This window comes from Astatotilapia calliptera, chromosome 7 (genome assembly GCF_900246225.1).
Source record: "Astatotilapia calliptera chromosome 7, fAstCal1.2, whole genome shotgun sequence".
NCBI lineage: Eukaryota > Metazoa > Chordata > Actinopteri > Cichliformes > Cichlidae > Astatotilapia > Astatotilapia calliptera.
This window is the reverse complement of record NC_039308.1, coordinates 11,104,395-11,128,009: the sequence shown is the minus strand read 5'-3', so window position 1 is coordinate 11,128,009 and position 23,615 is coordinate 11,104,395. Positions and strand designations below refer to the sequence as shown.

The following is a 23,615-nucleotide window of genomic DNA, read 5'->3' as shown; positions in this document are numbered from 1 at the left end:
ACAAAAACGAGGAGAACCTTTCTCCTCGTTTCAAAAACGAGGAGAACCTTTCTCCTCGTTTTTGGTGTCAGCAGACATGAAGAGCTCCAAGAGCTATGGCTAGGTATCGCCAAACCATTTTCAAGCAGGTACTGTACCTCTTTTTTCATTAACTCCCTCTTGAGTATGTGTGTTGCTTAATAGGGCACGCATCACCCACGTCAATGTTGTGCTTTAACACTGGGGTTCTAGATGGTACATCCCCAAACAGACTAGGGTGCGCTTGGATCAGGTTTTTCACGTCATCTTTCTCGTCATGGGGAAGATAGGAGAGGTACGTGTCTAAGGCATCAAGAACCTCTGAGTTCACACTCTGCTGACCTTCACTGCCCTTTACCAAACCATCATCATGGTTTATGGGCACAGAAATGAGTGAGATGGAGCCCTCTTTATCGTCTTCCCTAGAGTGAAACAGTTTCGGCATATTTATATGGCAGAGCCGTGTTTTGCGCCTTCTATCCGGAGTGCGAACAATGTAGTTTGTGCCATTGACTTTGCTCTCTACCACATATGGACCTGCAAATTGGGCTGACAGAGATGGACCAGAGGTGGGCACCAACATGAGTACCTGATCACCAGGTTTAAAAGAACGCTGCACTGCCTTCGTGTCATACTGCTGCTTCATTTTCCCTTGGGCTGCTGACAGAGACTTCTTGGCTATTGCACAAGCATGGTACAAACATTCCCGACACTGCGTGACAAACTCAAGCACATTTGATTGCGGCTGCACATCAGATAAAAACTGCAGCAGGGCTGAAACCAAGGGACTCCTGGTTTGCTTCACGAGCTGCAAACAGTAGGAATGGCAGTCCGTCATCCCAGTTCTTGTCAGTCTCCAGACAATATTTTCGCATCATCAACTTTATGGTCTGGTGCCATCTTTCTAGTGCGCCTTATGACTGGGGATGGTAAGGGCTGGAAGGGATGTGTTTGATACCAAGTGATTGCAAAGTCTGCTTGAACAGTTTTGACTGAAAATTGCTACCTTGGTCGGTTTGAACAACTCTGGGCAGACCAAATGTTGAAAATAATTTAAGTAGAGCCTTAACTACGGTGGGAGCGGTGATTTTTCGAAGTGGTATGGCTTCAGAAAAACGGGTTGTGGCACACATGATTGTCAAGAGGAACTGATTACCCGCTTTTGTTCTGGGTAGAGGACCCACACAGTCCACTAAAACACGCTCAAAAGGCTCCCCAACTACCGGGATGGGTTTAAGAGGAACAGGTGGCACCGTCTGATTAGGTTTACCCACAATTTGGCAAACCTTGCATGTTTTGCAGAACTTGGCAACGTCTTTCTTCAGACCTGGCCAGAAAAAGTGCTGAAGAACGCGGTCATAGGTTAAAGTGATTCCTAAATGACCTGACCGCGGGTGTTCATGCGCAAGCTGCAATATGCCGCCCCGGTTGTCCCCTAGGAATGGCTATTTGGCGTACCACCCCCCAACCCTCATCACCTCCTTCCTGCTGTAAAGCAGGTCTTGAGACCCATTTCCTCACCAGTAACCCATCCTCAAGATAAAACCTGTGTGCCTTTTTATTGTTTATTATCTCACTTACCTCTTTAAAACACTTAGGAAAAGTGAAAAAGAAAAAGCCAAAGCCAAAGTTACACAGAGTTTAAGTTCTCTCTCTCTCTCTCTCTCTCTCTCACTCACTCACTCACTCACTCACTCACTCACTCACTCACACACACACACACACACACACACACACACACACACACACACACACACACACACACACACTAAAGCCTGCTGCCCAAACCACTCTAGCTCACAGCACAACCTGGATGATTTGCTCACTGGCAGACCTGTAACATAGGAAAAGGAGAAAAAAAACTCTCACAGAGGGAGAGCCACTAGAGGTCAGCAACCATAACATGGTTCAAAATGGAGTTAGATGAAAGTACTGCTGCCTTCGAAAATAGGAGACTTTTCTTTATGTTCTGTTGATAGCTTTAGCTGATTTTGGAGTTGTTAAAATTAAGTATTTTTTTAACACTGGATTTTACAATAAGTGCTTTTTATATTATTCAATAACAAAATCACAATTTCTCCTTCCCTAATGTCTCTATAATAATAATAATAATAATAATAATAATAATAATAATAATAATAATAATACAAACATAATTTGTTTTCTGTCAGAACTTCAGACAGACTATGTGAAGGAGGTTCATGACTTTGTACTGGAGCAGTTTAGCAGCAGCCAGTCAGAGCTGCAAAGGATTCTTCATGATGTCGAGTACCTCCAGAGTGAACTGAGCCCACTCAAACTGCGCTGTCAGGCTAATGCCGCCTGTGTGGACCTCATGGTGTGGGCTGTTACTGAGGAGCAGGGTAAGTCTTGCTTCCTGTATCTTAGTCCAACAGTGAGTAATCAGTCTCGATAATCTTGATTGTAAACCTTTTTTTGTTTGTTTGCCAGGAGCTGAGAATCTTTGCACCAAGCTCTCAGAGAAACTGCAATCAAAGACATCCAGTAAAGTCATCATTGCTCACATGCCCCTCCTGATTTGCTGCTTACAGGTAAAGAACTACCAGAGAGGGAAGAAAATGATGTGGGAGCAGGAGTAGAAAAGTGTTGTGTCCTGTTAAGATTTTGTTTCTCTTTGACAGATTAGTGCTTTCTTTCTTTTCTTTTCTTTTCTTTTTTTTCAAGCCAATCAGTATGGTTTATACTTCTGAGGTATAGCAGGAGAATTTTGACAATGCTGAAATCGGGCTAAGATGCTCACATTAGAGCTATAACGATCAGTAGTTTGGTGTTGATGACAAATTTCTGAAACCTAGTGGTACTTGATTTTCTGGGTTATCACTGATGCTTTAGGTAATCACAGACTGTATCAAATCAGAAATTAAAAGCTTTAAAGTAACATCTATTGTGGCTGTCCTGTTGGAATGTTTCTCCTGCTTTCTTCACAGTAAATAGCTGTAAACCTGGGAGGAATGCAAATATTATTATTACAAATGCACATTTAGAAATACTTTTTGTGTTCAGGGGTTGGGTCGTCTGTGTGAACGCTTTCCAGTGGTGGCCCACTCTGTTACCACATCCCTGAGAGACTTCTTGGTGGTGCCCTCTCCTGTTTTGGTGAAGTTGTACAAATATCACAGCCAATACACCCCAGGTAACTCATGCTCCACCACTACCAGCCAGCCAACCGTGTTCCTTCCAGTTTAATGTGTTCTTACAAGATTATGATTTTGTTTAAGGTGGTAGTGAAATAAAGATTCATGTGACCAATGAACATTCCCAGTCAACACTCAGCACCCATTCGAGCAAGAAGAGCCAGCCCTCCATGTATGAGCAGCTTCGGGACATCTCCATTGATAACATCTGCAGGTGAGTTCCCCCACAGGTACATTAGGCACTGGAGCTTTCCATTTTCCAGTTTGCAAGAAAACAGTATAAATAACAGGTTCACAGAAGTCTTCATAAATAGAACCGTTTAAGATCCAATTTACTCCCACAGAGTTTTTATGAAGGAGAAATAATGGTTCAGCAGTTGTAGTGCATCGGCATACCACAGAACCTGCAGACTGCTTGTCTATCTGCAGAGAGCATCTGTTTTGTTAAATGTGGGTAGTGCTAAAAATATGTGTTATAACCAGTATGTGTGCTCTCCAAAAGTTGATTCTGGATGATTGAGCATGCATCAAGACCAGTATGTGGGCTATTTTTGCTTGTGCTGTTGTTGGTCTGTCAGCAAGCTGTGGAAAACTCTGAAGTTATAACATACAAAGAGATGAAAGTGTGTTTAAAAACAATGATAAATGTCCACTGTGAATCCACACAGGTGTACAACGTGCTTCCCCTTAATATAAGGCATTGCTGAACGAAACCCATCCCACTTGCGTGTACATGTCATTGTCAACAAAGCCTTCACTCCCAGTCTTTCCTTCTGCTCTCAGGTGCCTTAAAGCTGGCCTGACTATGGATAATGTCATTGTTGAAGCTTTTCTCGCCAGTCTGTCTAATCGTCTTTATATCTATCAGGAAAATGACAAGTAAGCCTCTCACCGAAATTATACTCTGCTCTTGACTTGTGAAGTTAAAATAACCAAGATATTGCCCCACAGGGATGCTCACTTGATTCCAGACCACACAATCAGGGCTTTGGGTCACATTGCTGTGGCCTTACGGGACACCCCCCGAGTAATGGAGCCCATCCTTCAGATTCTGCAGCAGAAGTTCTGCCAGCCTCCCTCCCAGCTTGATGTCCTCATCATAGACCAACTTGGCTGCATGGTCATCACAGGGAATGTGAGTGTTTATCTTCAAACTTCATGTGTCTTAGAACTTCAAGCTTCTAGAGTAATTCAATTGAATGCAATTTTATTTATGAAGTGCCAATTCATAACAGCAGTTGCTTCAAGGCACTTTATATTGTAGGGTAAGACATGGCTAAACAAAACTAGGGTATCATCTGCATAGCAGTGTCTTACAATAATAATGCCCAAGGGAAGCATGTATGATGTTAACAGATTTGGTTCCCAGCACAGAACCCTGTGGAACTCCATTACTAACTTTTGCATGTGAAGAAGGCTTCCTAATTATATTAAGAAATTGGAATCATAGGAATCTCTGTGATTTAAACCACTGCAGTGCAGTTCCTTTTAATACTTACGCACAATTGTGAGTTATACAAGGGAATCAAGCTTCTGTGGTATGCTTTCTTTTTCAGAGGAAGGACAGTATATGACATCATATGCAGTGATATTAGACCCAAATCTAACCTTTTTAAAGTGTAATTTTTATTTTTGAAGGGGAACTTTGTGTTTTTTTTTCTCTTTTTCCTTCCACTTTAGCAATACATCTACCAGGAAGTTTGGAATTTATTCCAGCAGATCAGTGTCAAGGCAAGCTCCATGGTTTACTCTACTAAAGATTACAAAGATCACGGATACAGGTAAGAATCACCTTATAGGGCAGATGAGGAATTTTAGTCTTAAAAGAGCATTTTTCCCCCCCCTGGTGTTATGGTTTTGCTTGTTCACATTGGCGTCATGTTTTTTTCTTTACTATTGTCATTTCAGTGCAAGTGTTGGCCACTTGCTCTACAGTCCTGTGTTAGCATTCAAATGTTTATTTCAAGCTTCAATGCAGCTGAGTTTTCTTTTGGTTTTTTTTCTCCATCTTGAGCATCAGCAAGCAAAAACTGTATCAATTCTCTTATGGGAGCCTGAATGTGAACCATACCCCCGCTGTTACAGAAACGCATGTGCTACTGCTTATCTCGTACATAAATGTTCCTTCCTCTTTCTGCAGACACTGTTCCTTGGCTGTTATAAATGCACTGGGTAACATAGCAGCAAACCTTCAGGCTGAGCATATGGTTGACGAGCTGCTAGTCAACCTGCTAGAACTCTTTGTTCAGCTGGGCTTAGAAGGCAAGCGAGCCAGTGAAAGGGCCTCAGACAAGGGCCCAACTCTGAAGGTATGGCACACACTCACATTGCACATTCCAGTATAAGATAAGATAAGATAAGATAACCTTTATTAGTCCCACACGTGGGAAATTTGTTATAATGGGAAGGAAAAACAACACAAGTGGAACTAAAAACAACATAGGGTAGTTAGGTATAAGGTCAAACAAGTCAAGTGAAGTCAACACATGCAAGAGGAAGTTTTTACCTTAAATGGCTTTGCTTCATTTTCTTGGCAATCTGCTTTCATAAGATAACAGCATACTATAATTGGGAAATGATTCCGATTATAAAAAGTTTTCCTGCAGCTAGAGCCAGGAAACATAGGTGATGCATATAGTAGCTGTTAAGTCACACTGTATTTAGTTTCCTTCAGATCCCAACCCCCCTGACTTTATAGTTTTTACAGTGCTCCATAAATTAAATTTTTCAAATTTTAATATTTTTATTAGCATGGGAATTTACAGGTTTCTTGTTTGTTTTTTTTTATGCTAGGGTGTTTAATAAATTTGTTAAACACTGAAACTTTTGCTTGTGTAGAAAATATTTAATGTAGTTAACTCATTAATTAAATAAAGTGGTAGTCTATTTTCAAGTGGCTAATTCAGCTCTGTACCTTCAGGCATCAAGCAGTGCCGGAAATCTTGGAGTCCTTATTCCAGTCATTGCAGTGGTAAGTGATTTGTGTATTTTCATCATATAATCTTTGATAATTCAGAGTTAGTGTAAACCTAGCACTTTTAAAAGGTCTGTTATCCCTCCTCTTCTTCTGTTTTTAGCTGACAAAGAGGCTACCACCAATCAAGGAGGCAAAGCCACGCCTGCAGAAGCTCTTTAGAGACTTCTGGCTCTACTCCGTAGTCATGGGATTTGCTGTGGAGGGTTCAGGTAGAAGGAGTTGTTTATTTCTGTTGTGTTGTGTACAAAAATATCAGAAATATCAAAATTTTGTTTGTTTTATCACAGTAAAGCAAACTGAAATTTTTGTAGCTCTATTTCTGTTTTGCATCCTTAGTCCTGTAAAATGTCAGTTTTACTATTTTGTCTCCCATTTATTTTAGTAGTCCCATCATATCAGTCTGTTTTAAATTAGGAAATGCAGTGGGAATTTGTGGGAAAGTTTTCAAGCAAACATTTTTTTATTCCTGGAATCACCATTATCTTTAATTTATTATAAAAGCCTTAATGAATTCATATATCTGTAGCTTCTTTTTAGGATTAAATGTAGTACTGTGCAAAAGTCTTAATCCACCCCTTATTCTTTATATATTTAATTTAATTTTTATTTATCCATTCATCCATTTTCTTCCATTTATCCTTGTCAGGGGCATTCACATTCATATCTATGGGAAATTTAGAATTACCAGTTAACCTAACCCCACTTACTGCATGTCTTTGGACTGTGGGAGGAAGCAGAAGTACCTGGAGAGAACTCACACAAATACAGGGAACATGCACACTCCACACAGAAGGGCCCCGGCCAGGATAGGTGGAATCAAACAGGACCTTCTTGCTGTGAAGCAACAGTGCTAGTGGTGCGGTGATTGTCCCATCTCAAGGCACTTTATATTGTAAAGGAAAGAGCCTGCAATAATGGAGAGAAAGCCGGAACAATCGGACAACCCTCTATGAGCAAGCACTTGGTAACAGTGGGATGGAAAACTCCCTTTTAACAGGAAGAAACCTCCAGCAGAACCAGGCTCAGGGATTGGCAGCCATCTGCTGTGAACAGTTGGGGATGAGGGGAAAGAAATAGGACAAAGGACACACTGGATTTAATCATTAGTTACTATTGAACTCTGGCTCTCTTCCACAAAGTGGTTTATATACACATAGACAATGAAAAGCTGTGAGTGAAGAAGAAACACTTGGTGCATAATGGGAACCCGCTAGTAGCCTAGGCATTTTGTAGCATAACTAAGGGAATGTTCAGACTCACCTAACTATAAGCTTAAAACTTTCCCTTTTTTTAAAGCATATACAGTACTTAAAACTAGAGAAGATTTCTGTCTGCTATATCTAAACTGTAAGCTGGTTCCATAGAGAGCTGAGGTCTCTGCCTCTTATTTTACTTTTAAATACCCTAGGATACCCTAGTGCTCTATTGCGGTGAAAAGGTAGTATATCAAGGCCTGTATATGAGGAGGAGGATTTTTAATTTCATTCTGGATTAACAAGGAGCCAGCAAAGATAACAAATGGGATAAATAGGCTCTCTCTTTCTTGTCCCTTTCACTACTCTCGCTGCAGCAGTCTGGATCCATTAAAGCCTTTTCAGGGAGCCTTTAAAACAAACTGATAATAATGAATTACAATAGTCCATCCTAGAAATAGTAAATACATAAACTAGTCAATCACCATCACTCTGTGACAGGATGTTTTGAATTTTAGAGATACAATGCAAATGCCAGGAAGCAGTCCAAAATATTTATTATTTATTTATTAAGAATTATCCTAATCAAAAATTATGTGAAGATTCCTCACAGTATTACTGGAGGCCAAGTTAATATTATCCGAAGTAAGTATCTGGAGAGACACCATTTTTCAAAGGTTTTTAGGGCCAAGTACAGCAACCTTTTTTGTTTCATCTGAATTTCAGGTTTATGTCTTTAAGACATTTCTGCAGTTAAACTAATTTTGTGTGTGTCATTTTTGCTTTGGATAGATGAAATATATTAGATAGATAAAGCCAGAAAAGGGTGGAGTGCCCACTCCGGGTCAGGGACAAGACCCTGCCCCAAGTGGAGGAGTTTAAGTCTCTCGCGGTCTTGTTCATGAGTGATGGGAGAAGGGAGCGGGAGATCGACAGACGGATTGGTGCAGCGGCTACAGTGATGTGGACGCTGTACCGGTCTGTTGTGGTGAAGATAGAGCTGAGTGTAAAAGCGAAGCTCTCAATTTACTGGTCGATCTACGTCCCTACCCTCACCTATGGTCACGAGCTGTGGGTAGTGACCGAAAGAACGAGATCGCGGATACAAGCGGCGGAAATGGGCTTCCTCCGAAGGGTGGCTGGCCTCTCCCTTAGAGATGGGGTGAGACGTTCGGCCATTCGGGAGGGGCTCAGAGTAGAGCTGGTGCTCCTCCACATCGAAAGGAGCCAGCTGAGGTGGTTCGGGCATTTGACAAGGATTTCCTCTGGGCGCCTCCTGGGTGAGGTTTTCCAGGCATGTCCCACCGGGAGGAGGCCCCGGGGCAAACCCAGGACACACTGGAGAGATTATATCTCTCGGCTGGCCTGGGAACGCCTTGGTGTTCCCCCGGATAAGCTGGAGGAGGTGGCTGGGGAGAGGGAGGTCTGGGCTTCTCTGCTTGGGCTGCTGCCCCCGTGACCCAGCCTCGGATAAGTGGAAGGAAATGGATGGATGGATAAAGCTGAGTTTCATCTGCATAGTAATGAAAATATATGCTATGCCTTCTAAAAATACAGCTTTAGGGAAGAATATATAACGTATATAGAACGGGTCCCAGCATAGCACCCTGGGGAACTCCATAATGAAGAAGACACCCTATTTACATGAACAAATTTAACCGTGCTAGCTAGATATGATTCAAACCACATTTTCCTTCCAAGGAGTCAAAGTTTTTATTTTTCTAATTTTTTTTTTTTCTAACAGACATTGGGTGATATATTTGTTAGTGAGTTAGTAAGGAAGCTTTGAAAAATACAGTAATATGTGGATGAGATTAACCATTTGGACATTTACTCACATGACACCATTCATTTTAAAGATGTAAATCCTAAATTTGCTGCTGTTGAAATGTTTAGGTTTGTGGCCAGAGGAGTGGTATGAAGGGGTTTGTGAGATAGCGACCAAATCACCGTTGCTCACGTTTCCCAGTGGAGAACCTTTACGCTCAGAGCTGCAGTACAACTCTGCCCTGAAGAATGATACTGTCACTCCGGTATGAGAATGCCCACATGCAGACAAACACCCAGATATTTTGTAGTTTACCTGCTGGCACTAGTTTTTGATTGATTGTTGAATTCCAGGCAGAGCTGAATGATCTACGCAGTACCATCATCAACCTGCTGGATCCTCCTCCAGAGGTGGCTGCTCTCATCAACAAGCTGGACTTTGCCATGTCCACATATTTGCTGTCTGTTTACAGATTGGAGTATATGAGGTAAGCCAGCATGAGATTTATTTATTTATTTTTTAATATAAAATCTCATGCACATCTTCTCCAGTTTGTACTAGACAAATAAAACTTGACTAGTATATATATCTAACCTTTATTCTGGTTTGTTTTTCTCACATCTGTTAGGATGCTGCATTCTCTGGACTTGGACCGCTTTCAGGTTATGTTTCGATACTTTGAGGACAGAGCAATACAGAAGGATAAATCTGGTAAGAACAACTAAAAAAAAAAACATTGAAAAATACCAATTTACTGGCAATCATTTATTCTGCACATTCAAATGTTTTCAGGTATGATGCAGTGTGTGATTGCTGTTAGCGACAAGGTTTTTGAGGTCTTCCTGCAAATGATGGCTGAAAAAGTAAGTAAGATGTTAGAAGTCAAAGTATATCTTAAGTGCATTTATATCTTTACTTTATTATTCAATGTGTTCTTTGGTTAAATACATATTATTTGTCATGACCTGACTCAAAAGAATGTATCAAAAAAGGGCGATCATACATAGCATTAGGTTGCTGTTAAATGATTTATTTAAATAAAAAAACAAATACTGGTTTTCAGTATATATGCAGTGTCTGATTGCAGGGAAAATGTATGAGTGAGTTTGTGCATGCAAAAACAAAAGAGAGTGCTCTACCAGTCAGCAAACAAGGGGATAGGATATGAGTAGAGAAGAGTCAGCCCAAGGGACTGATTTTCCTCAGCACCATCTGCTCAGGTGTGCTGCGTCCTAAACTGGGTCAGCGCCACCCACCAATTACCTGGAATAGATAGACACAGAAAACCAACACCAGCCATGCAGCCGTCACACTCTCCCCCATAAGACAGGGTTCTTACCCTTAACCAAAACAGAAGATAAACTGCACAGATTTAACAATTTGGGTGTTTTAGGTGTGCTATTCATAACCCCTCACATACACTAAAGGTCCATCTCGAGACTCAGTTGTAAATCAAATGTTTTGTAACAGTTAGATAACATTAAGCAAAGCTGAAGTCATACGCATCAGATCCAAAAACTACTGCAGGAGCGCTGGAAGATTATCATATAACATTTAAAAACATGTTGGTTGTGGAACAAAAGTAGACAGGACCCAATTAAATCAATATTAGTCACTCATCTCAAATAGAACACACAGTTAATAGAAAAACACTGCAGTTAAAAGACAAGCACCCAACCAGATTGTGTATAGACTGCAGTCAAACTGATTCAGTTTTTCCTTTCTGACTTTGCTCTCCAGGGAGAAACAAATCAAAAATAAATGACCTACTGTACACATAAACTACACTTAGAAAGGTTCCCAATTGTAGTCTTAAAGGACTCCTGATATACTGATTTTAGATTTAGATTTTATTTTTGGACTCCAATAGAGTTGCTTTACATGATTTACAGAAGCAATTCGGTGAAAGTGAATTTCCAGCTCTCAAATGTGAGGATTTACTGCTTTTCTCAGTTTCATGTCATGTATATCACTGTAAACTATTTTAATGACATAATCTTGAAAATATTCTACAATAAAATTACATAATGTCACACTTTTAGCCAAAAACCAAAGCCCATGAGGAGGAGCTTGAACGCCACGCTCAGTTCCTCCTGGTGAACTTCAACCACATCCACAAAAGGATCCGTAGAGTGGCTGACAAATACTTGTCTGGCTTGGCTGAAACGTGAGCAAGACTTGATGCACATGTTAATTTACTTAAAATATCACCCAGAGTCACATTAACTGTACAAAAGCAGGTTCCTAATTGACTGTATTTTCTCTCTACTTAGTTTCCCCCACTTGTTGTGGAGTGGCCGTGTGCTGAAGACTATGTTGGACATTCTGCAGACTCTTTCCCTCTCACTCAGTGCAGTATGTGATGATCATTAAGACTGTTATACTGCATTTGTATACCATGACTTATGCTGTATAATTTGGATCTATTGCAGGACATTCATAAAGACCAGCCTTATTATGACATCCCAGATACACCATACAGAATCACTGTCCCAGACACGTATGAAGCCAGAGAGGTAATGTTGCTTTACTTATGATTTGTGTTTTTCAGTTCTTTCCCCTATATATGTATTAATTCAATTCAATTTTATTTATATAGCGCCAAATCACAACAACAGTCGCCTCAAGGCGCTTTATATTGTACAGTAGATCCTACAATAATAGATACAGAGAAAAACCCAACAATCATATGACCCCCTATGAGCAAGCACTATTAGATAATAGATTTTTGTAATGTATTGTCTATGTAGTAGATTTTTTTTTCTCATATATAAAATACCTATTGTCTCTTTGGTTCTAGAGCATAGTGAAGGATTTTGCAGCACGCTGTGGAGAAATTCTTAAAGAGGCTATGAAGTGGGCTCCATCTGTGACCAAATCCCACCTACAGGTAACATTTATTTTGAAACATTCTAGTCTGTAACATGCAAAACTCCACATGTTGCCTTAAACATGCTTTAAACCACTGTGCTTTACCTGGTCTTTTCAGGAGTATCTAAACAAACATCAGAACTGGGTATCAGGCCTCTCCCAGCACACAGGCCTAGCCATGGCCACAGAAAGCATCCTGCACTTTGCTGGTTACAACAGGCAGAGCACCACACTTGGGGTGGGTGATACACTCATCATTTTTACAAATTCAAGTGTTGGGGTTGCTACAAAAAAAAAAAGTTACATGTTTTGTTATTTTAGTAGTAATTTCTCTACTTGTTTTGGAGGAAGGTTCAGAGGAGGTTGGAGATTGTTACCATCATGGGCTCATCCGGTCAGAATGAGAATGAACAGTCAGTAATCACTTGCAGGGTTTTTCGTTTTATTGAATGAATTGAAGGAAAGACACACGGACTGCTATCTCTGAAAGGAAATAAAGTGTGATTTAAGTAACTTAGTAACTCAAAATAATACATAAACTCAGGAGACTCAAACAGAAACTCACCTCAGCTGCCACCTCATGTGAAGAAAGAGTGAGCTGTAGGTGAGTGCAGTCCTTATATAACGAGTGACAGGCGAGTGCAATTAAGGGAAAGCACCACACCCAATCAAAGGTGAGGAAAAGAAACAAGGCGCATCTGGTGAAGTGAGTGTTCTGAAAGGTGAGCTTTTACAACACTACTACTACACTACTCTACACTACTTATTACATTACCTTTGAGTTACTCCATAACATCACCTGAAATAAATAACTATCAGTCAGCCATGTAAACCTGAGATAATCCTATCATAAGGAGGGCATACATACAGTGCTCCAAAAATATTTTCCCCCAGCCTGATTTTATTTGTGCATCATTTTCATACTAACATGTTTCAGATAAAACAAATTTTAGTTTTGGACAGAAATACAGAACACAGTTTTTATGAAGTCATGAAGTCATTATTTAAAAACTCAATTTTTTTTATTTATTCTGGTTATCTTTTAATATTAAAATGCATTTACAATGATTTTTCTCCAGAAACATGTACAGATAGAAATGAAGGCTGCAATACTGCAAGCCTGACTCCTTATATCAGCTTTTGTTATCTGTTGCAGATAACACAATCAGGTTCTGGTTGTGTTTTTTTGGCTGGCATGTACTCAACTTTTACATCACCCTGGGTTGTTTGATAGCTTTGTGATAGCATGTTGTCTGTGCAGATGTTTACACTCAAAGTTGCCCTAGCATTAGTGGCAGTGCAGTCAGTCACATGAATTTTTTCTTTGTTTTCTTAGATATTTTAATATATTAATTATCAGAGTACATTATTAGTGATTTTGGGAGAGTTTTGCCATTTAAGTTTTCTTTATGGACTGATCCTAGTGCAGAAATGTGATTTAAAAACCTTCATCAAATAAACCTTCTGTCATTGTAAAGGTAACATGTGTGTAATAACTCTGTTGCTTTTGTTTGTCTTCAACTGAACAACTATGCATGTGAATCGTTAAATCTGTTTTATTACATTAAAATGTCAGTAGTGCATAAAATATGACCTAAAATATAAAGTGCTCTGGTTTACACAATAGGGTTAGCAAATCTGCAACAAGTTATTCAGTACTCTATTCACACTTGACAGATAAACTTTTGTTCTGGTAACTGTCATGTCACGTTGAGCACAAATGAGTTATGACTGTTTTTTATTAGTAACAGTTTATGCTTATAGTAACAGCGTGGTTTATTAGGCTCTTCTTTGTCACTTTCTCCTTTAGTCCACTCAACTAACTGAGAGGCCAGCCTGTGTGAAAAAGGACTACTCAAACTTCATGGCCTCCCTCAATCTCAGGAACAGATACGCTGGAGAGGTAAAGTCACAATAAATATTACAACCCATATTCACTAAAAGACTGGGGGATGGAGAAAAAAAAAAGAAAGAGAAGTTGGGGAGAAAGTTAACAGAGGGAGAGGAAGAGAAACCTGAACCTCAGTGATGCACCCCAAGGCCCCGCATGTGTGTTGGTGTGATGAAGTGGGAGGAGAGAAGCCATTAGGGATGGGGAGGAAAGGATCGGGGTGGCCAAAGTACTCCCCCCCCTGAAGCCAGAGAGGAGGTACTTTGGGGTACCAACCGCTAACCCCCATAGGCACCCCTGTTCCCCGAAATATACCAAGGACAGGCAGGTTTAGGCCCATCAGACGGGGGTCCATGGCAGCAGCAGCACCAAGCTCCACGCAGCCCATGGTGGCCCACCTGACTCCACAGCAAAGGAAAAACTACACCTACTCCAACAATCAGTCCCAAACTACATAAGACAATAGAAGTCACCCAGATTGAGTCCATCCTCCACCTGTGGTAGATTCCCCCCCCCCCCAAAAGTGTGAAGGGGTGATATTGTCATGAAAAGGGTGGCCTGAGAAAGGATCAGCTAATGCTAACAGCCTTAGTTAAGAGTGCACAACACAGGAACATGTACTTGCTAGAGTAACTACAACAAAGTAACATGCCAGTAAAATACTGGAGTTTAATTCATTGGGTAAGTTGTTAGTATAATTAACATCACAAGCAATACTACTAGACAGATCTGGAGGCTGTTTTTTGGCATTTATGTGTTGGCTTAATTTTTGATCCTGGAGGTTCCAAAATCTAGTTGAGTTGTCGGTGGCCATTGTTGATCACACTGTGGATAATGGCCACTTCTAATGGACCAGTACCTGATCTAATGGTCCAGAGATCTCTGTAATGTAATCAAAGGGGGAAAAGTTGGACTGCGTTAGCTATTGCGTTAGTGATCATGGCCACATTATTTTGGTTGAAAAAAACACAGATCCTTCTGAAATTTTGTTTGGTGAATGCTGAAATCTTGAAGGGCTCATAACGGTGCCAGAGTGAAACCAGAATACGATGCAGGCAGATTTTGGAAACATAACATCTGTTTATTAGATACATTTTTCATACTCATAAATGTTCTCTTTCATTTGTAGGTATCAGGCATGATCCACTTTGCCCAGGCAGTCCGGGGAGAGTCTGATTTGGGCCGACTGATGATTAAACAGTTGGGAGAAGCATTAGACTCTGCACAGCCTGAGGCTTTTACTGAGGCCATGTTCAAACTGACTGCCTTGCTCATTAGCACCAAAGGTTATTTTCCTTTATGATTTACTTTGGTATTTTGGTATTATAAGTGATGATGTTGGTATCAAATTCATGTCTCTCTCTTTTTTTGGGGGGTGGGGTGGCATTTTCTCTCCTGAATTGCCTGTAGATTGTGATCCTCAGCTCCTGCACCACCTGTGCTGGTCTCCACTCAAGATGTTTACAGAACATGGTATGGAAACAGCAATTGCCTGTTGGGAGTGGCTGCTGGCGGCACGTATAGGAGTGGAAGTACCGGTACATATACTCAAACAAACAAAAACCTCTCTCTCTCTTGTCGGCATACTTGAATTGCATACATAGTGTCAGTATCCTGTATGCCCGCTTAGTTCATGCGAGAGATGGCAGGAGCATGGCAGATGACTGTGGAGCTGAAGATGGGCTTGTTCTCGGATGCTCAGGTGGAGGCTGATCCTCTCGCTGCCTCAGAGGAAAGCCAGCCCATCCCCTGCCCTCCAAATGTCACCCCTCACCATGTCTGGATAGAGGTTGGATAACTGCCAATCTGCTTGAGTTGTTTATGTGTTATCTTGTTAGTCAATTCTTTTTAAATTCTCGCCTTGTTCTGTGTCTCCCTGTTCAACTAGTTTCTGGTCCAGAGATTTGAGATCGCAAAATACTCCAGTGCAGATCAAGTGGAAATCTTTGGCAGTTTGATGCAGCGCTCTCTGTCTCTAGATGTTGGTGGGGCTAAGAGTAGCCTCAACCGCCATGTAGCTGCCATTGGACCTCGCTTCAGGTATATACCAGTCACAGTGTTTACATAGTATTTATGGTGTGCTTATACAAAATCTCTTTCCTCTATGAAAACCATCTTTCTCTGTGCTCTAGGCTGCTCACTCTTGGTCTGGCTTTGCTCCACTCTGACGTCGTCACCAATGCAACTGTAAGAAATGTGCTCCGGGAGAAGATCTACTCTACTGCCTTTGATTACTTCAGGTAGTCAGACTCAGATGCTTGCTCTTCTTCAATCAAATCTAGGCTTACAACAAGTTAACATTTTTCAGTGCTAGCTGATTAGCATGCTAACTTCAGCATGTCTGTCTTCAATCTTTCACCCAACCTCCTAGCTTTTGTTTATTTGTATTCTGTTATTGTTTGTAATTAAATTTACATTGAAACTTTTTAAACCATCCTATATATTATTACTTTGTAAAGTAAAAACTTATAAATAAACTATAAACTAGTGACAATTCATCAATTCATCCAACAACTGGCAAGGCAGTTAATCAATCACAAAAAATGTAAAACTTGAAAAAGTGCTGCATGAAAAGGGGAAAAAATTGAACCATTTTGGAACGAAAGTCAGGTCTCTGTCATTCTCGCTGTCTTTAACGTGTTGAGCTCTTTTAATCTGGACCAAAGAAGTAAGTTAACCAGCATTCCAACCTTTAGAGCCAAGATAGCCTTAGGGTTAGCCCTAACCCTAATTCAGGATTTAGGTAGTATTAGCCCTAATCTAACCCTAGTGAGACATTTAATGTTTTTGTCTTTCTAGTGTGGCTCCAAAGTTCCCCACCCAGGGTGACAAGCGTCTCCGTGAGGACATCAGCATCATAATCCGTTTTTACGCCAGCATCCTGTCTGACAAGAAGTACCTGGCAGCATCTCATTTGGTCCCACCTGGTGAGCTTGGTACTACCCCAGCCCCGAGCACGCTCTCTGCTGGGATATTTGGATCGCTTATCGTGTCCAGCACTTCTCCAATATCTATCTTAAGTAAGCCTAAAGCAGTGGAGCTTCGACTGCATTGCAGCAGGGGCATGCTTTTACGTGGGTCAAATTTGAGATTGCTTTTCCTCACAGTCCTCCTGATATATGCATCTTTGATATTGATTTAATTTACTTTTCTTTTCTCTTTTCCCTAAACGTTCTTATTTTGGTTCCTCTCATATGCTCAGTTTTTCTACTCTTTCTTTACTCATTTCCTCTACTTTGTGATCCATAAAATTTAAGTCAGTTTTTGTCTTAAATATTTAGAAGCTGTGAGGAAAAGCACAAATTTGTCAGCTGCGTCAACATGCATGACTACTCATCATATCAGCCCACCAGTCCCCCAAGTGATCATTTTTAAAGAAACCATAAATTGAAAAAATATTTTTTCTTCCAACCAAGAAATTTCCTTCCTCTTCATACCCAAAGACCTTGACAAAAGGCAAGGCAAGGCAAGGCAAGGCAAATTTATTTGTATAGCACAATTCAGAGACAGAGACATTAGAAACAAAAACAAATAAAAAGCACGATTTAAAATTGATTAAAACAAACAAACTAACTAAACACACACATTTCACACCTGTTCGCGCGATCTGAACCCTTATCGTAAGGGGAGCTACCAGTCCTTCTGTGGACGAGCTACTTTCTATTTTAAATTCCCTGAATTTAAAATACTCTCTAGACCCAGTCTAGACCCAGTTGGGGAGCTACCCAGAGCTCTAATCCCACACCTGTTCGCGCGATCTGAACCCTTATCGTAAGGGGAGCTACCAGTCCTTCTGTGGACGAGCTACTTTCTATTTTAATTTTAAATTCCCTGAATTTAAAATACTCTCTAGACATTGTCTCATACTCATACAGAGCATACCTCTTCAGGTCCTCAGTGCAAATTCTGGCTCAGATTACTTGCATCCGATCCAGTATCAGTGCACCGGCTACCTACATTTATTCCGGAGTCCCTCGATTTCAAATACATGATCATGACATCAGCAGAGGGCTAAGTGACATGGTTCATCTCGCTCTTCAACAACTCCCTCATTATCGCTCATATTGTTTGTGACTGTTTTATGTGTAAGGAACGCTCTTGTATAAGTTTAATAAAGCACAGATGTAGATGTGCTGAGAGTAACCCACTGCGTTCATGGCCACACTGATTCTGTTTGCATTTGAACAGATAATCAGGATGCATCTTTGAACAGCCTGTCAGTGATGAACGCTGCTGATCTAAGGGGCAACATGGATTCCAGCTCCCGCACCCAACAGACTGGCCAGGGATGGATCAATACGTACCCGCTGTCGAGTGGCATGTCCACCACATCCAAAAAATCAGGTAGAACCTAGGTTCAGTGTTTCGGACAGTACAAAGAATGAATATTTTATTCAAGAGCCTTTCGAAACTGATAATAGCACTTCCTTCAATAATCAAATATAGTTTAAATGTTGCTAAAGTGTGTCATATCACAATGTCATATCATTTGTTTTAAGAGTGTGACTGACATTTCCTTTCAGTCTGGGTGGCATCATAAAATGTAAAATGAAAATATGGACATTAAAAGCATCTTTGATATAGCAAAAACTCTTGCAGTCATTTGGACTGCACTGCTCTAGACTTTGAACTGGTGAAATATCCAAGCCATCACCTTTTCCAAATCAAAGAGACGAACACAGATGGGAAATGTCTGTGAGACATTAAGGTACAAAAAGTCAGTCCATAAAGGACTTATGGACTGACTTTTTGTACCTTTTCTTTTTCTAGGCACATCCAAAAAAAGTAACAGAGGAACGCAGCTTCACAAATACTACATGAAACGCAGGACTCTGTTGCTGGCATTACTGGTGAGTAATATGAGTGTTTTGACTGCACTTAAGATGCCTGTTCATGATAAAACCTTCTTAATGCTCTTGACCTCTGGTTTGTGTACCCAGGCTAGTGAGATCGAACGGTTGACAACGTGGTACAACCCCCTCTCCACACAAGAGCTGGCCATTGCCACAGAGCAGTCAGTGGAGACAAGCATCGCCAACTGGAGGTCCAAATACATCAGCCTGACAGAGAAACAGTGGAAGGACCACGTCAACCTGGCCTGGAGTATCGCTCCATACCTGGCTATGCAATTACCAACAAGGTGGCCAATCTCTAAGAACAATCTCTAATAACTCATTTGTTTAAATGAGTATTAAACCGCTTTTGCCATTTAATTTCCCATTAACTAAATCCATGAGAGCACTGTTCTGAGTCATCAGGGCCAACTGTCCATTTTGTGCATAAGATAGATCAAATCATCTTAAAAGCCTTTGTCAGAGTTTTACCCCTGATACTGCTGGATAAACTCACTCAGGAACCAGGTCACATAGAGCTCAAGTTTTCACTCGCGAGAGGGAAGCAGTTGTCTCCAACCCACTTCAACTTGCTTTCCCCCTGCAGGTTGTTTTTATTGGTTACACACATGGATATTCATAAAGCTGTATTACCTATGAGAAATTACTATAACTGGTTACAAAGGGTGATTGTGCTGTGCAAGCATGATTATACATTGTGTGTGGTTATATGATGGGAGTGCAGCTCTCCCAGATTGTCGTTGGTAGAATCTGTTCTTCTCAAGGCTGCTTGTTCCCCTTATCAATGTCATGCATGTAGTCATATGCGTAGGTTACCTAGATAGCAAACAGAAGCATTCTAGCTTTCTAAATGGCATTATGTAGCTTTTTAAATGGCAACCTACAACACATACATTAAACCTAACAGCCTATCACTTGACTCACCCTACATAATGTTACACCCCGGCCTAGGCAACCGGCGTGCAACGCAGGAAAATAAAAATAAGGAAAAAACACACGACAAAAAAAACCACTAAGGCTCTCCACCAAATTCCCAAAACGGAAGTGTCTCAAAACGAAAGTATTGACAAAACCCATTTACAGCTATTTACAACAAACTATTTATTTACAACACGGGGGGAGATCGCGACCATGACATACTGAAACACAAGGCTTAAATACATAGAAGGAGCAATCAGGGAATGGACCACAGGAGGGAAACACAGCTGGGGCAAATTAGACCTGACGAGACAAGGAAACGTAAACTGAACACACTAAGATAACACAGACTTTCAAAGTAAAGCAGGAAATACATGACAGTCACGCAAAAAAACAAAAAACTGACAACACCGAAACATAACAATAAGCTTTGAAAACAATGTTGCCACTAAAAAAGGTCAAGACACAACATCCCTCCTTGTGGTCTGCTGCTTGTAATAGTCGAAATTCTGACTAAGAAGAAACCAGTGCTTAATGTAAAGGTGTGACTATCCTTCTTGTACTAGAGTGTAGATTTTCATTTTAAATGTCTTATTTTCCAGATTTAAGAATGACGCCATTGTTGCTGAAGTGACCAGACTTGTGAGACTGGACCCCGGTGCAGTCAGTGATGTGCCTGAGGCTGTCAAGGTGAGATCAGGTGTTCTTGTAAAGCTTGATTTTGGAAATCTTATATGTTTAATGTGACTGAATGTTATATAATTATCCTTCTTTAGTTCCTGGTGACATGGCACACTATTGATGCTGACTCCCCTGAGTTGAGCCACATCTTGTGTTGGGCTCCGGCTGACCCGCCCACTGGTCTGTCCTACTTCAGCAGCATGTACCCTCCTCATCCCCTTACTGCTCAGTATGGGGTTAAAGTGCTACGCTCTTTTCCTCCAGTAGGTCAAGATTTGTTTTTGGGTTTTTTGGGCTCAGCATGGCATTGACTCAAGCTGCTTTCATTAATGTGCTGAACTTTTTAAAAGGATTAGACATTAAAATGTCTTCTTTAAACTGCCAGCTCTCCTGTACAAAGCAATGTGGATTTGCACCAAGAATTGCTTAGTAATTATCGGTTACACTATATTGCCAAAAGTATTTGCTCGTCTGCTTTCACATTCATAGGAGTTTTAGTGATGTCCCATTCTTAATCCATAGGTTTTAATATGATGTTGGCCCTCTGCAGCTATAACAAATTCATCTCTTTTGGTAAGGCTTTCCACAAGATTTCAGTGTGTTTATGGGAATATTTGACCATTCTTCCAGAAGCACGTTTGTTAGGTCAAACACTGATGTTGGACAAGAAGGCCTGGCTCACAGTCTCCGCTCTAATTCATCTCAAAGGTGTTCAGGTTGAGGTCAGGACTCTGTGCAGGCCAGTCAAGTTCTGCCACATCAAATTTGCTCATAAAAGTCTTTCTGGACCTTGCTTTTTGCAGTGGTCATGTTGGAACAGGAAGGGGTCATCCCCAAACTGTTTCCACAAAATTGGGAGCGTGAAATTGTCCACAATGTCTTGGTATGCTGAAGCATTAACAGTTCCTTTCATATTAACTAAGGGGCCGAGCCCAGCTCCTGAAAAGCAACCCCAGACCATGATCCCGCTTCCACCAAACTTTACACTTGGCACAGTGCAATCAGACAAATACCGATACTGTTCTCTTGGCAGACTCGTCAATCATATTGCCAGAAAGAGAAGCATGATTCGTCACTCCAGAAAACACATCCTCACTGCTCTAGATTCTAGTCGTGGCATTCTTTGCATTGGCTCGCATTCTCCCAATCTCTCTGTGCACTGTTCTTGAGCTAATCTGAAAGTCATGGGAAGTTTGGACGTCTGTAGTGATTGACTCAGCAGAAAGCCGACTTCTCCGCGCTATGGGCCTCACCATCTGCTGACCCTAATCTGTGATTTTACGTGGCTGACCAATTTGTAGCTGAATTGTTGTCATTCCCAATCACTTCCACAAGCGGTTGACGGTGGAATATTTAGTAGAGAGGAAATTTCACAACTGGACTTAATGCACAGGTGGCATCCTATCACGGTACAACGCTGGACTTAAGTGAGCTCCGGAGAACAACCTATTCTTTCCCAAATGTTTGTAGAAGACGTCTGAATGCATAGGTGCTTGTTTTGGCCATGGAACACCTGAATTCAATTATTTGAGTGAATACTTTTGGCAGTATAGGGTATAGTGTTCCCGGCATAAAACAAGCTTCCGATGGGCCACATGAGAGAGAATCATGAGGCAGTGTCTTGACCTGAGTTCATGTATGACAGCAACTTCAGAGGAGAACTTACTTTGTTCCTCCTTTAACACTGTCACAGCACCAAGATGGAGGATACAACTTCATAAAAACAAATCTTTCTTAATAGTTCTTCATTGTTCTTCCTAGGATGCCATCTTATTCTACATTCCTCAGATTGTTCAGGCTCTGCGTTATGACAAGGTAATATTAACAATTCCACCTTTGCTGATTTCATGACGAAAAATTCCATGCTCTACTCTGTGATAACTTGGGAGATTTTTTTTCCTTCTACAAGAAGTTCATCATATTCCCTTCCAAAAAAAAGAGAGATATTTGTGTTTTTGCTAAAGGCAAAGGAGAGATATATAATTAACTATAATAATAATACCAATATAAGCTTTGTCTACTCTCTATCTCGCTTAGATGGGTTACGTGAGAGAATATATCCTGTGGGCAGCCCAGAAGTCTCAGCTTCTTGCCCACCAGTTCATCTGGAACATGAAGACCAACATCTTTATGGATGAAGAGGGCCACCAAAAGGACCGTGAGTAGAGACTTATCAAATTGTGTTAGTTAGTCTGAGTAACAAAGAAAGAAAAGAATGAAAAACATTTAGTTTCACCCTAACTTCCCGTTATATTAAAACCTACATGAACACACTCAGTAAAAATACTTTTTCAGAGTAAAACATGAAACTGTTTCTATTCAGCTCTTCAAGCTCCTTCAACTGTCTCGTACAAAGTTAACCTAGTTAAGTCCAATTTAAGCTTTTTGAGAAATAAGTAATAGATAAAAGGTGACCATAAAAAAGTAAAGGCAGAATAAGTTTAATAAGAAATAAGTGACATATTCTATTATCATGAATTGACTCAAAGTGGGTAACCAAGAAAGAGTTCACACAAAAAGTTTACTTAAATAAAAGATAATCTATTCAACATAACCTAACCAAAAAAACAAAGATAACCAATGTATTGATGCAAGATGGATTGGAAGAGACAGACTTAACAGTTCTTCGGGGCCAACTTTTATAGCCTGAGGTGAGCTGCATTAGCTGACGATCCTCCCATGCCAGTCATCAGTAACAGCAGACCAGGAATTTCTTGAGAGTGAGAGGGGCTTTACACCCCCATTCTTAAAAAAATCAGTGTTCCACCTTGACATTGGAAATTAATCTAAAAGAAATCATAATTTATTAACAATAACGCAACATTAAAACATATCCCATTTAATAAAATGGCCAGCTGATCCATCAAGCCAGCTGATACCAACACCCTTACCAAATCCAATTCCTCTAGCCAGCAACATGAGTAACCTGGATCAAATTCAAAGAGGACAAAAGAAAACGCTAGTAAAAATGCTAGATATAGCTGGAGATTTCTAATAGTGTAACTGGCATATAGAAGAGTGCAAGTGGTATCTCCCCCAGGTTGCAAATCTGTTCTTGCAAATAGGTTTTATAAGGAAAAATTCTTAAACCTCATAATAGCGGGGGGGGGGGGGGAAGAAATCAAAGGGTTGCTCCAGATCTGAAGAACTAGAATCACAAGCCACACTAACCATAATGTCCAAGACATTACCAAATAGGGAACCAAACTACAATAATGTTCGCACCTATTAAAAGTACATTTAAGGAGCTCTACACCAAAGCTACTAGACCAAGCTACCAAGTTAATTCT

The 23,615-nt window shown here is 40.7% G+C and overlaps 1 protein-coding gene across 2 annotated transcripts in view; it reads left to right on the top strand.

Moving 5' to 3' along the window:
* The window catches only part of pi4kaa (phosphatidylinositol 4-kinase, catalytic, alpha a), a 41,975-nt gene that overhangs the window by 8,260 nt on the left and 10,100 nt on the right, over positions 1–23,615 (top strand). Inside the window, exons 11-43 of one of the 2 annotated variants that reach the window (XM_026173034.1) lie at positions 2,190–2,381; positions 2,470–2,570; positions 3,043–3,172; positions 3,258–3,387; positions 3,957–4,052; positions 4,125–4,308; positions 4,854–4,954; positions 5,314–5,482; positions 6,094–6,144; positions 6,251–6,359; positions 9,240–9,376; positions 9,465–9,598; positions 9,740–9,822; positions 9,904–9,974; positions 11,154–11,278; positions 11,385–11,466; positions 11,544–11,627; positions 11,912–12,001; positions 12,101–12,220; positions 13,793–13,885; positions 15,003–15,159; positions 15,284–15,411; positions 15,504–15,662; positions 15,762–15,913; positions 16,006–16,113; positions 16,673–16,800; positions 18,062–18,217; positions 18,644–18,723; positions 18,814–19,013; positions 20,247–20,334; positions 20,421–20,588; positions 22,087–22,140; positions 22,363–22,483. In XM_026173034.1, the coding sequence (XP_026028819.1) occupies positions 2,190–2,381; positions 2,470–2,570; positions 3,043–3,172; positions 3,258–3,387; positions 3,957–4,052; positions 4,125–4,308; positions 4,854–4,954; positions 5,314–5,482; positions 6,094–6,144; positions 6,251–6,359; positions 9,240–9,376; positions 9,465–9,598; positions 9,740–9,822; positions 9,904–9,974; positions 11,154–11,278; positions 11,385–11,466; positions 11,544–11,627; positions 11,912–12,001; positions 12,101–12,220; positions 13,793–13,885; positions 15,003–15,159; positions 15,284–15,411; positions 15,504–15,662; positions 15,762–15,913; positions 16,006–16,113; positions 16,673–16,800; positions 18,062–18,217; positions 18,644–18,723; positions 18,814–19,013; positions 20,247–20,334; positions 20,421–20,588; positions 22,087–22,140; positions 22,363–22,483 (3,981 nt within the window). Of the gene's footprint in view, positions 1–2,189; positions 2,382–2,469; positions 2,571–3,042; positions 3,173–3,257; positions 3,388–3,956; positions 4,053–4,124; positions 4,309–4,853; positions 4,955–5,313; positions 5,483–6,093; positions 6,145–6,250; positions 6,360–9,239; positions 9,377–9,464; positions 9,599–9,739; positions 9,823–9,903; positions 9,975–11,153; positions 11,279–11,384; positions 11,467–11,543; positions 11,628–11,911; positions 12,002–12,100; positions 12,221–13,792; positions 13,886–15,002; positions 15,160–15,283; positions 15,412–15,503; positions 15,663–15,761; positions 15,914–16,005; positions 16,114–16,672; positions 16,894–18,061; positions 18,218–18,643; positions 18,724–18,813; positions 19,014–20,246; positions 20,335–20,420; positions 20,589–22,086; positions 22,141–22,362; positions 22,484–23,615 lie in introns of both variants that reach the window. The other variant, XM_026173033.1, reaches the window with a different exon arrangement.